This window comes from Vulpes vulpes, chromosome 12 (assembly GCF_048418805.1).
Source record: "Vulpes vulpes isolate BD-2025 chromosome 12, VulVul3, whole genome shotgun sequence".
In the NCBI taxonomy this organism is placed as follows: Eukaryota; Metazoa; Chordata; class Mammalia; order Carnivora; family Canidae; genus Vulpes; species Vulpes vulpes.
In genome coordinates, this window is record NC_132791.1 from 116,201,718 (window position 1) to 116,214,098 (window position 12,381).

The following is a 12,381-nucleotide window of genomic DNA, read 5'->3' on the forward strand; positions in this document are numbered from 1 at the left end:
AAAATTGTCAAGGGGGATCCTCCCTCATAATCGCAAGAACGGGCTTTTCACGCTTCTCCACCACCTTTCCATTGGCTGCGCGGAGATAAACAAAGGCGACCGAAGGAGACCAGGCCATTTCCTCGGAGCCCGCCGAGCGAGGCCGCCGGCCCCTTCCCGGAGTTCGGCGGAGACCGGCGGAGACACGGGCAAGTCCCGAGGCCCGCCGTGATTGGAGGCTGTGGGCGTGAGGAAGGAGGCAGGCTAACCGGAGCGGGGCGTGCTCGTGCGCTGGGTTCGGGGAACATATCTGGCTTTCTCTGATTGGCCCCGAGTTGGGAGCTGGGGCAAAAATTGGGGAAGCTGGCCGGGAAGGACGAGCGCGCGGCGCGGCGGGTGCGGGCCGGTCCCCGCGGAGGCGGGGTCCCGCTTCCGGGCCGGCCGCGGCGGCACACACGGTCGGTCCGCGGGGGACACCCGGGCGCTGCCACTCCCTTGGCCTGACCAGCTTCCTGGCTTCCAGTTTTCCTTTCACCCGGGGCCACGCAGCGCTCCCCACACTTCTGCTCAGGAGAAGCGCAGCCATTAGGACAGGACGAGTAGTTAGGAGGCCGCCGCGCGGCCACGGAGCTAGAGAAGCAGCGGTCGGGGCGGGGGCGGGGGTCAGGCCCGGGGAAGACGCGCCCTCGGCCGCCGTCTGGTTCCTATTTCCTCGAGAAGTGACTCCTCAGCAGCTTTCCCTTCCCGTCGGGAGGTCGCAGCCCCGCGCCCCCGCCCCCCCCCCCCCAGCGGGGCCGTCGCCCCCCTTCCGGCCCTCACACCCGGCGCGCGCCGGCACCTCCGGGTCACTAGTGCGGCGCGCTCCCGGCTGAGGCGCGCCCGCAGGGGCTCGGCCGCGGCCCCCGGCTCCGCAGGCCCCCGGCTCTGCAGCGGCTGCCGCGGCCCGCGGGGGACGTCAGGTCAGCTCTCCCGTCCCCGAGCCGCGCGGCCCGGACGCCGCGTCCTCGCTCGGGAACAAGGCGCCCCTCCTCGGGTCACAACCCCGCTTGACTTGCGGGGAGCGAGGGCAGGGCGGCCTCTCCCCGGCCACCATCGCCCCCACTCGTTTCTCCTCAGCTGTGGAGAAAGCTAGCCCTCCGTCCCACTCTGGAAGGAACCCGTGTCCCCCTGCGAGTCTCCGTCGCCCCGGTCGGTGTGAGAGCATGGCCGTCTGTTTGCTCCTCAGGGAGGTTCCCCGGCCAACACTGCTCCGGCCGCGAAGCCCAGGAGGCCGTGACGCCGCGGCAGGCGCGGCGGCGGCGGCGGCGGAGCCCTCGCCATCTTGCGTGGAGGAGGAGCCGCGGCCGCCGCCATGCGGACAGGCAGGGGGAGGGGGAGCGGAGGGGGAGGGGGCGGCGGGCGGGCGGGGGAGGGGCAGAGCAGCCGAGTTAGCTCAGCCCGGGCGGCGACTCCGGCGGCGCCATGAGAGCGGGCAGCGGCGGAGGTAGGGCCGGGCGGCCGAGAGAGCCGGGGGGCGCGGGCGGCCGGGGGAGCGGCCCCCGGAGCGGGGCGGGGGCGGGGGCGGGAGGAGGAGGCGGTGGCAGAAGCTAGGGGCCGGGTGGGGGCGGGCGGAGGTTTCCGAGGAGGAAGGAGCCGCCGCCATTTTGGGAGCTTCGAGTCAACAATAAAGGACCGAGGGTGCCGAGCGGGAGTGGCCTCGGCGGTAGGACTCGGGCCCGAGCCTCGGGGGAGTGGGGTGAGGTGGTGGGGTCGAGGTCAGCGGTGCGGTCGGGGCCGCGGGGAGCCTCTCGGCCGGCGGGGGGGGTGGTGCTCTGAGGCGGAGGCCTGAGGCCTGGCCGGGCCCGGGGGAAGAAGGCGGGCGGCGGGCGGCAGCCGTGTGGGGCGGGGGGCGCCTGAGCGGAGTCGAGTATGGGTTGTCGTGCGCGGCGGGGTCCGGAGAGGGAGCGGGCGAAGTACTCGGAGGAGCTTTGTGGAGGACGAGGGGACCTGGGTCCGCAGGGGCGGCAAGGACTTCGGGGGATGGCGGAGGTTATAGGGTACGAGGCGGCCCTATAGGGGGCGGCAGGGACATGCAGCGTCGGAGGGCTCGATTTGGAGGAGGACCCGCTGCTGCTGGCTTGGAATAAGGCCTCGTAGGTCGGTAACAGGAGGGTGATTATGGAGCCCCCGAGTCGTGGAGGAAAAGGAGGGGCTTTCTGACTTAAGGGTTTCTCTTTGGGGCCTTCTGGGGGTAGTCCCTATTGTTTCCTGCCCGCGGAGTTGGTTCCCTGCTCTTGTGGCGCAGCTGCGAAGATAGGGCCCCAACCCTTTTGTGTTTATGGTCACAGGGGGCTGACTTGAAGTGTGTGGTTTGGGGGGGGCGTGTTGGGGAGCGAGAAATTACCTCACAATCCGGGGTTCGAATCATTGGCTTGTTCCCCCTCATCCTTCACTCCCCTTTTCTCTACCACAGCCCTCCCCCCCCTTCCCCTCAGAAGAAAACAGTCCCTCCAACTTGCAGACCAAGCTTAGAGAAACTGCGCTGCATTTGCAAACAAAAGCTCTTGTCTGAGATGACGATACTGTTTTTGGGCGTGAAACTGTCAATTGCTAACTACACAATCTGGGAAGTGCTGTAATTAACTCCGCCAGGGGCTCCTCCCAACTAGTCTACGTTTTGTTCGTATTTTTGAAAATGTAGAATGTAACTTGCAAGTCTAAATTGGGAAGGGGTAGGAGGAATATTTCCTTCTCTGAGACATAAAGCTGCAGTGCAGGTTTCGGTTCAAGTAAGAAGGGAGTAATAGTCCTATTTTGGATCTAGGGAGATGAGGTCTTAGATTAAGAGAGAGCTCGTGGGACGATAATTTATCTTAATCTTTAGAGGTTGCCCTCTTCATCTTACGGATTTGCAAACAAGTCTTGTGTGAATTCCGTGATATTGTTGATCATAATATAAACCTGTCAATACAGGGAACAATTTACCGCCTTGAACTGAAATTAGGTTGGCTGTTAACCACGGTCTGCGTAAGGCATTAGATTCTAAGAGACTTAGAAATGTACAGCTTTGTGTATATGGTAATCAGGATTTGCTTCTGAGCAACTAAATTTTCAGTTTTTAAAAAAGTCATAACCAGTTGTCTTTTTGAAAAGATTTATTGTTTTGGAATCTTTGGTGTTTGGCACACAAAAAAAAATCACCAATTAATAAACTAGTGTGTATTTTTTGGTAAGAAATAGAAGAGTTAAAAAAGCACAAACCTAACAGAGTACTTTATTGTCCATCCTTTGTAAATTGTTTTTACTTACTACTTTTCAAAGTAAGAATTTGATTTTTGGGATAATTAAAAACGGTGGAGGTTGACTAGTTCCTTTTTAAAACAACTATTTAGTACTATGGGTTTCTTGGAAAATTTGGTTAAAGTTGCTAGTCTGTTTTAGGCTTTCACAGATTTTTTTTAAAAACAGTTTCCTTTTGTGTTTTTTATAACAGCAAATATTTTAAGTTAGGATACACTTTTTTGAAGTGTTATTGAAATGGATTTAGCTAATAGTTTTTTTTTAGTATTAAGTTAGCTAAAGATTCTCTTGGCTGTTTCTCAAGCAAAAGATTTTGACATGGAGACCTGTCTCTGTTTCGGTTACCTTTTTTTTTTTTTTTTAAAGATTTTATTTATTCATGAGAGAGACACAGAGGCAGAGACTTAAGTAGAGAGAGAAGCAGGCTCCATGCAGGGAGCCTGATGTGGGACTTGATCCCGGAACTCCAGGATCACACCCTGGGCCAAAGGCAGGCGCTAAACCGCTGAGCCACCCAGGCATCCCTGGTTACTGTCTTAAAGGGCAAAATTTAATAGGGAAAAAAATATTTTTCTTCATAATGTTAAGCCTCTATAGTTGAAATTCATAAAGTCACAAATGTGTTTTTTTTTGCCCCAGAAAACATAAAGTTAAGTCAAAAGCTCAATTTCAGGAATTCTCAGTTGCTGTCAGAAATAGAAAAAAAAAAAAAAAAATGAATGGTCTTGCCTTGTTCCAAGATATGTAGATTTACATTAATAAAATTGTGTGATACTTCATTGAGTTGTAATGCAATTAAGGGTAATGAATCATTGACTTTTAGAGGTGGCAGGGATTTTTAGAGAATTCATCAGGGAGGAAACTGAAGGGAAGAGATTGCCATTTGACAGCTAATGCTAATTTAATCACAATATCTTTCTACCTAATCTTCTCTGGGTTGCTTTGAACTGACAGTTTAAAATGTTTGAGATTGGTCTCAGTTGGCTTGGGTTTTTTGAGGCAGTTCATCTTTTCAAGTCTCTTCCTAGCCTGGCGAGTGTTTTGGTCTAAGTATATCTGTATTATTTCTTTGTAATAGAGTGAGTTCCTCTAAAAGGGTCCTTCTTAAAAGGGAAAGTTTTTTTTTTCTAACTTTCCTATGTTTGCTAATTAAACTTTCTCTTTGTTTCAGATTGAAGTGAGTGAATTCAGATATATAATTCAACCTTGTTAGAGGGCTTTTTAAAAAATAAAAAGTTGATTCGGTGCATGAGAGCAAGTTACTGCTGCATACCGTTCAGAGACTTACAGGTGCTTGCCTGCATTGCAATAAAGGACTCATATATTGAGCAAGACTTATATTTATCTCTTCGTTTTGGAGAGCCTAATAAACTGTTATTACAGTTTCTCTACTGACTTTCAAAAGTTTTGAAGTTTGAAAGAGACATCTTTACAATTAATACAGCATGAGCACGGCCAGAACAGAGAACCCTGTTATAATGGGTCTTTCCAGTCAAAATGGTCAGCTGAGGGGCCCTGTGAAGCCCAGTGGTGGCCCCGGAGGAGGGGGCACACAGACACAGCAACAGATGAACCAGCTGAAAAATACCAACACAATCAATAATGGCACTCAGCAGCAAGCACAGAGTATGACCACCACTATTAAGTAAGTGTTAGAATAAATAATAAACAGGCTTGTTAGACCAAGATTTCTTTCTGCTACTTTGTTGTTGACTACTTTAGACCTTGTTTTAACCATTTTGTTTGCAAAGAAAGTACAGAGGACTGTTTTATGGGTGGGTATTTGCAATTGAATAATGTGTTTTTTGTCATAGTTCAGAGTCATTAGGTAACAGACATATCTATTTTGTATACGTTACTTTTTGAAACATTTCTGGCTTTCATCATTAGCTCAGATTCATCTTGTTTTTGCCAATATGGCTTTTTCCCTAGTGTTACAACTGTATTTTACCTTAGTATAAATGGCAGTTAAAGCCAATTTCAGTTTTTAAATTTAAAGACTGGCCCAGACTCCTGAATCCAGACATATACTTCACTGATGGATATTTATCCATAACTTTTTTTTTTTTTTTAAGATTATGGGACTTTAGTTTTCTACTTTAAAAAAAAAAGGCTTTCTCCTTTTACACACAGAATTTTTTTTTTTTTTTTTTTTTTTAACACACAGAATTACAAGCAGTTATATATCATAAGGTTTTCAAGATTTTGAACTCTTGGAAATATACAGGACTGAATACTCCCAAGTCCCTTTGTTGACTAAAAAGTTAAGAGTTTCATCTTATTACAGAACATTTTTTTCATTTAAATTTGCTATTTGTCATCTAAGTGTTGGCTTTAAATTATTTGAATGATAACTGTCACTCTAAAGATTCAGTTAATAATCAACATAGAAGACTCTTGATTCCATTTCACATTTGGCTTTGTTGTTGAGTCTAGCCATAGAGATTGATTTACTCTTGAAATCTTTGTATGTTGAAACATACAAATGTTGAAACTGGTTCCCTGAATTAAAGTATAGTATAAAGTAATTATATTAAAGTATATTACAACCTAGATCTTTTCTATGCCTAAAGAGCACTTCCTGAAGAAAACTAGCATTTAAAAGGTACTAGCATATCATACAGATGGTTACTTTTTTTTTAAGATGGTTACTTTTATTGATATCCTAGTGACCTCTAAGAATTAATTTCCAGTGGAATTGGTTTGATCATTGGGAGAATTGGCATGAATGCAATTTTTTTTGCATATTTTAAGCTTTAATTAGTATATAAAGCAAGAATATTCTCTAAATTGTAGTTTGTCTTGACAAAGTATGATTTGGCCAGCAAAATTTAGGCTATTGTTAAACCTAAAGCTGTGTTATTTCATTATTTTATGCTTAAATTCTGATTTCAGACAATAGATTTTTTGCTTTTTCTTTTTTGCTCTTCCTGGGATTAATGATTTCTTTTTAATTCTGTGGGTTCTTTAAATCTCATACTGTCATCTCTTCCACGAAGACTTCTAGATCCCATCACTGTCTTCAGAACTCCTGTAATACTTCTCTCTTTCACTTATTTCACTTTCTCATTTTAAGTAGTTTGGGTCTTTTATCTCCTAAGATTATAAATTCCTTGTGGTAAGATTTTCCATTGTATTTCTGCAGCTTTATTCACTTTATATTGAATATGACCATGGCAAGCTGGCCTACTAGGATGTTCAACTGACATTTTTGCTCAGAAACTGGTGTGTTTTATAAAGGTGTAGGTGAAGGACTTTGGTACCCTTGGAATTGGTAGCAAATAGTTATCTCTGTTAGAGTATCTACCCAAAACTCTGTGGGACCAGGACACCAGGGTGGCTCAGTGGTTGAGTGTCTGCCTTTGGCTCAGGGTGTGATCCTGGAGTTCCGGGATTGAGTCCCACATCAGGCTCCCTGCATGGAGCCGGCTTCTCTCCCTCTGCCTATGTCTCTGCCCTCCTCTCTCTCTCTCTCTCTCTCTCTCTCTCTCTCTCTCTCTCTGTGCGTGTGTCTCTCATGAATAAATAAATAAAAATCTTAAAAAAAAAATTATGTGGGACCTAGCTTTAAATGAAGTAAAGTGCTCATCTTCCTAAATCAAGACTTGAGATGTTTTGGAGTCTCTGATTATATAAGAGTTGCTATAATGAAATCAGTAAGAAAAAAATTTATTTTAAAGATTTTTATTTCTTTATGAGAGAGAAAGGGAGAGAGAGGCAGAGACATAGGCAGAGGGAGAAGCAGGCTCCTCACAGGGAGCCCAACGTGGGACTCGATCCCAGAATCCTGGGATCATGCCCTGAGCCAAAGACACGCCCAACTGCTAAGCCACCCAGGCTGCCGGAAATCAGTGAAAATTTTTATTTAAAGATGACACAATTGAAAGCATTATCTGCTTTATTGACCAATTTTTTCTTATTAGATGCTTTGAGTATTATTTGAGGTTTTTACCTGACCGAAAAGAGTTTTACTCTATTTTCTTGGTTTCTCTTTCACGGTTTCAAGCATTCTCAGTAAAAAAAAGTTGAGAGATAGTGATTAACAGCGGATCCTGAGTTCTTTTTTTTTTTTTTTTTTTTTTTAGGATTTTATTTATTATAACAAGGGCGGGTGGGGGGGGCAGACTTCCCACTGAGCATAGAGCCCTGATGTAGGGCTTCAATCCAGGACCCTGAGATCACAATCTGAGCCAAAGTCAGACACTTAACCAACTGAGCCACTCAGGTGCCCCCTAAGTACTTACTTTGCCAGGAACTATACTGAGTGCTTTATGTAAATTATTTGTTATAATTCTGAGCCCCCTTTATAATTCAGAGAATTGGAGGCTTAGAAAAGAAACTGCTGAAAAGTCACAAAAATAATTAGGGCTTAACTTTGGGTCTGAAACTTTAGACCCCTTGGTTTTAACCAGTCACCAAAAGTTAGAAACTCATATGCTTACGGGAGACTGCCAAATGAGAAGGTACTTGCTTTATTTAAAGGAGTCTGCTGTTTGATTTAAACTCCCAGTTATTAAGCTGTATCAAAAAAAGTTGACATGCAGAAGTTTGGAACTAGTGTTGCTAAAACTCCTGCCCCACCACCCAAGGAAAGCCAGAATCTGAACTTTCATATGAAATCCCCTAATTTTTAAATGTTAGCAGCTAATTTAAATTGAAAGACTATGTCAAATAAAACATAGGGGTTAGCAGTTTTGACAACAGTTGCACTATATATTATACTGCTTCTCTTAAGAGGATAGGTGCCTTATTCCCTTCTATTCTTGATTTTTTTTATCCTCTCTAGAGTGTTCTTTTGTAAGAAGAGCAATTTTTGTAACATTTCTGTTAACTATTATAAAGTAAATGGCAATATATTAAACTTAGTTTTTTAGAACCTGGTCATAATTGTAATGAATCATCTTTGTATTATTAGAGTAGTAATGCTATGAATTCTCATGCTTCAACATTACTATATTCTCTGTAGACCTGGTGATGACTGGAAAAAGACTTTAAAACTCCCTCCAAAGGATCTAAGAATCAAAACTTCGGTAAGTTGGTTATAAATTCAAGTGGAAAAGTGGTGTAGAAACTCTAAAAGTGAAGTAGTTAATAATAGGCACTGTCTTTACTCTTTGGTTGAAATGGTTGAAATTGTATGGATCATATAGGATAAATTGCCAAAAATTTTTCACTGTTTGGAGGAATTATATTAATAATAATTATAACAATAATGTGTATTTATACATATGTATTTTATCTAAGCTCTGGAGTATTTTCATGGTTTGCAAGGCATTTTCTCAAAATTTCCTCTTGCTCCCAGCAACACAGTAAGATTCAGGTTAAATATTATCCTTATTTTATGAATGAGGACAAGGAAGTTGAGAGGTTTGTTCTCTTAGCCCAGTGTTCCCAACTGGGGGTGACTTTTGTCCCCTAGTGGGCACTTAGCAGTGGCTAGAGACGATTAAACTCAACTAGGGGGATGCTACAGGATGGCCCCTTAAAGAATTTTCTGGCCCAAATGTCAATAGTGCTAAGTTGGAGAAATCTTTATTTAGAGTAGGATATTTGCAGGCAGTGAGTGGTGGAGCTAGGGTTTGACTTCTACTCTTGTGAATTACAAACCATGACACTTACATAGGAATAAGTATTTTAGCAGTCCTCAGAAGACTATGATCACAGGGTGGCCTTTCCCCAAAACAGTTTTTTAAAGGGATAAAGAATAAATCTCTCAAACTTTCTTAAGCAAAGGAACACAATTGTATTCTGTTATTTTGTTTAATTTCGTTTGTTTGTCTGACTAGGATGTGACCTCCACAAAAGGAAATGAGTTTGAAGATTACTGTTTGAAACGGGAGTTACTGATGGGAATTTTTGAAATGGGCTGGGAAAAGCCATCTCCTATTCAGGTATGTTTCTCTTTTTCATCCACATAAGATGTTAATGAGTTATGTGTTCCCTACTTTTTGATTTGTGTGGATGATGTAATTCACTTTTTTTTTTAATGTGTATACACATGCACATACACGCTTTTTTTAAAATTTTGAAGATAAGTCACAGAATCATGGTTCATTACCTCTAAATACTTCAGTGTATGTTTTCTAAGAAGTAAGATTTTTTTCTTTTTTAAGTAAGCTATAGAGATTATTATTATTATTATTATTATTATTATTATTATTACAGAGCTTACTTATTGCCCAGTGTGGGGCTTGAACTCACAACCCTGAGATCAAGCATTGAATGTTGTACCAACTGAGCCAGCCAGGCGCTGCTAGGTATATTTTCTGGTATAAACGTAGTCCAGTTAGCTTGGTCAATTTAACATTAATACAGTATTTCTATCTTATCTCTCATTTGTAATCTCATTTTTAAGTGACCCCAAAATGTCCTTTTTAGCATTTTTTTTTTCTTTCTCTACAGGTTGCATCCTAAGATCATGTATTGCATTTAGTTATGTCTCTAACCTCTTTCAGCTATGAGCATTTCCTTAGTTTTGTTTTTTGGTCTTTTATGACATTGAAATAAAAAATGCAGTCCTTTTTTTCTAATAGAATATTCCTCATTTTGTATTTGTCCCATGTCTCCATTTGATTAGCCTCAAGTTATGCATTCTTAGCCTGATTACTATAGAAATTATGTTATGGCCTCAAGGTACCACATTTTGAGGTATATACAGTGTCCCATCTACTTCTCATTGGTGAATTTAGTTTTTTATTCTTTTAATTTCTTTTTTTCATTGGTGAATTTAATTTTGATTATTGTCTCAAGGTGGTGTCTGATTTTTCTACTATATAATTAACTACTTTCTCCCTCTTTTCCTTGAACTAATAAGCATCTATGCGGAGCACTTTAAGACCCTGCCGGTATCTTACTCTTCCATCAAGATTTTCCCCTACTCTTAGCATCCATTGGTGATTCTTGGCGTGATCTGATCTTTACTGTGCTAGCACTCCTTCCACATTTGGCCTTGTAAAGAAGAACCTTTCCTAGCTCTTTGTGTATTTATAAACTAGAAGTGTGGACTCTCAACCCCTCCCCCCCCCGCTGTGTTTTTTTTTGTGCTCATATTGTCCCATTTTTGGTCATTGTGAGCTTTTTCAAGCTAGTCCCTGTTTTTGTAATGTACACATATGCACACTTTTTTCCTGTTAGACTATTTTTTAAAGATCTTATTTATTCATTCATTCATTCATTCATTCATTCATTCATTCATTCATTTATGAGAGACCAGGAGAGAGACACAGGCAGAGGGAGAAGCAGGCTCCCTACAGGGAGCCCAATGTGGGACTCGATCTCAGTACTTCGCGATCACACCCTGAGCCAAAGGCAGACACCCAACCGCTAAGCCACCCATGTATCCCTGGACTATATTTTAGAGCAATTTTAAGGTCACAACAATTGAGCAGAAAATAGAGATTTTCCATTAACCCTCATCCCCACTCATGCATAGCTTTCTCCATTATCAACATCCCTCACAAGAATGGTGCATTTATTACAATTAAGGAACCTTTATTAACATCATCCAAAGTTGACAGTATATATGAGGGTCCAATCTTGATATTGTTCATTCTGTGGGTTTGAACAAATGTATAATGACATGTACCCATCATTATAGTATACAGAGTAGTTTCACTGCCCTATAAATCTGCTCCACCTATTCACTCCTCACCTGCCCCACTTTGTTTTTCTTGAGTACTTCCTTTTTTGGCACATCATGGTGCTGAGATTATCTATACCTATCTTGTTCTAGTCTTGGAATCAGTCTTTCTTCCAAGGAGCCCTGGTTAGTGGGATAGTAGTATTAGAGACTTAAACCTGGATACTAAGTACACTCTATGCTCCTTGGCCCTTTCAGGGAGAACACAAGGAAATACATGTATGTGGGTGTGCACATACATATAGACATAAACAATGCATGTTAATTAAAACTGTTGAACCTGAGCTTTAATAAGGACAAGTGCCCTGTGCCTTCATTGAGCAGACATGTACTGAGTGGTACTGAGTGATCTAGAAAATGTTAGATACTGGGAGATGTTATGAACAAGATACATTTCCTGTCCTCATGGTCAGGTGGATAAGATAGCTAATGGTACAGATAATTTCAGTGTGATATAATGAGCCCCTCTCTAGTTGAAATTGCATATATATGTAGCCATTAAAGGAAGATGGAATAACCTAGAAAGAGTGATCCATATTCCAAGCAGAGAACTCTGGGATAGTGATGCCTAGGGGTTCTCATCTTTGTGTGCCTTTGTGAATAAACTAGTTTGTTATGGTTGGAGAAAGTATTGAGATAAGGTATACATCAGATATGCAACCTGAGTGCATATATTGAACATAGTTTTTTGTAATGTAGTTCATGTTAATCCATTTTATTTAAAGGGATGAAAAATTTTATGAGAGTCTTCTACGGTAGGGACTATATCATTCAACTTTGTATCTCCAGTACTTAGCAAAAGTGGATAGCAGGAAATGGGCCCTCATATGTTTAATAATATTTAGAATGCTTTGATGAAATTATGGTTGACATGTCTGCAGGTTAACTTGATCTATAGAACTATTGAAGAACTAGTCTGCCAAGGCTGAATCCCAACTCCACTCCTTTCTAAGTTGATTATCTGAGATCTCTGTCTCTCTCAGCTTCAGTTTCCTGGCCTGTAAAATTGATATAATAGTATATTTCCATGGAGGAGTTGTGAAGATTAAGATTAATGCAATAATTCATTTTAGTATGCTTGGTAGGGGCAGCCCCAGTGGCTCACCAGTTTAGCACCACCTTCAGTCCAGGACCTGATCCTGGAGGCCCCGGGATCAAGTCCTGCGTCGGGCTCCCTGCATGGAGCCTGCTTCTCCCTCTGCCTGTGTCTCTGCCTCTCTCTGTCTCTCATGAATAAATTTTAAAAAAAAATTTTATTTTTTTAGTATGCTTGGTATAATGCCTAGTAGATGATAAATGTTGTTCAATTGTTATGGGTTATTATTCTGTGTAGTAGTTTTATCCAAAAAAGAGAGAGGGGGTTAGGAAGGAATAAATTCCTCTGCTTTCCTTAAAAAAAAAGAGAGAGAGATTGAATTAAGTCTGCTAAATGAACCTTTTTTTTTTTTTTAAAGACTTATTTATCTTTGGAGGGAGAGGAGGAG

At 42.8% G+C, this 12,381-nt stretch overlaps 1 protein-coding gene across 6 annotated transcripts in view; it reads left to right on the forward strand.

Moving 5' to 3' along the window:
- The first annotated feature begins 358 nt into the window (after positions 1 to 358).
- Positions 359 to 12,381, forward strand: part of DDX6 (DEAD-box helicase 6) — a 33,427-nt gene continuing 21,404 nt past the window's right edge. The window contains exons 1-4 of one of the 6 annotated variants that reach the window (XM_072729582.1): positions 359 to 437; positions 4,430 to 4,903; positions 8,225 to 8,288; positions 9,045 to 9,149. In XM_072729582.1, the coding sequence (XP_072585683.1) occupies positions 4,704 to 4,903; positions 8,225 to 8,288; positions 9,045 to 9,149 (369 nt within the window). In that variant the 5' untranslated portion in view covers positions 359 to 437; positions 4,430 to 4,703. Of the gene's footprint in view, positions 438 to 821; positions 939 to 1,316; positions 1,463 to 1,560; positions 1,715 to 1,829; positions 2,116 to 4,429; positions 4,904 to 8,224; positions 8,289 to 9,044; positions 9,150 to 12,381 lie in introns of those variants that run through there. The other 5 variants (XM_072729579.1, XM_072729577.1, XM_072729578.1 and 2 more) reach the window with 5 other exon arrangements.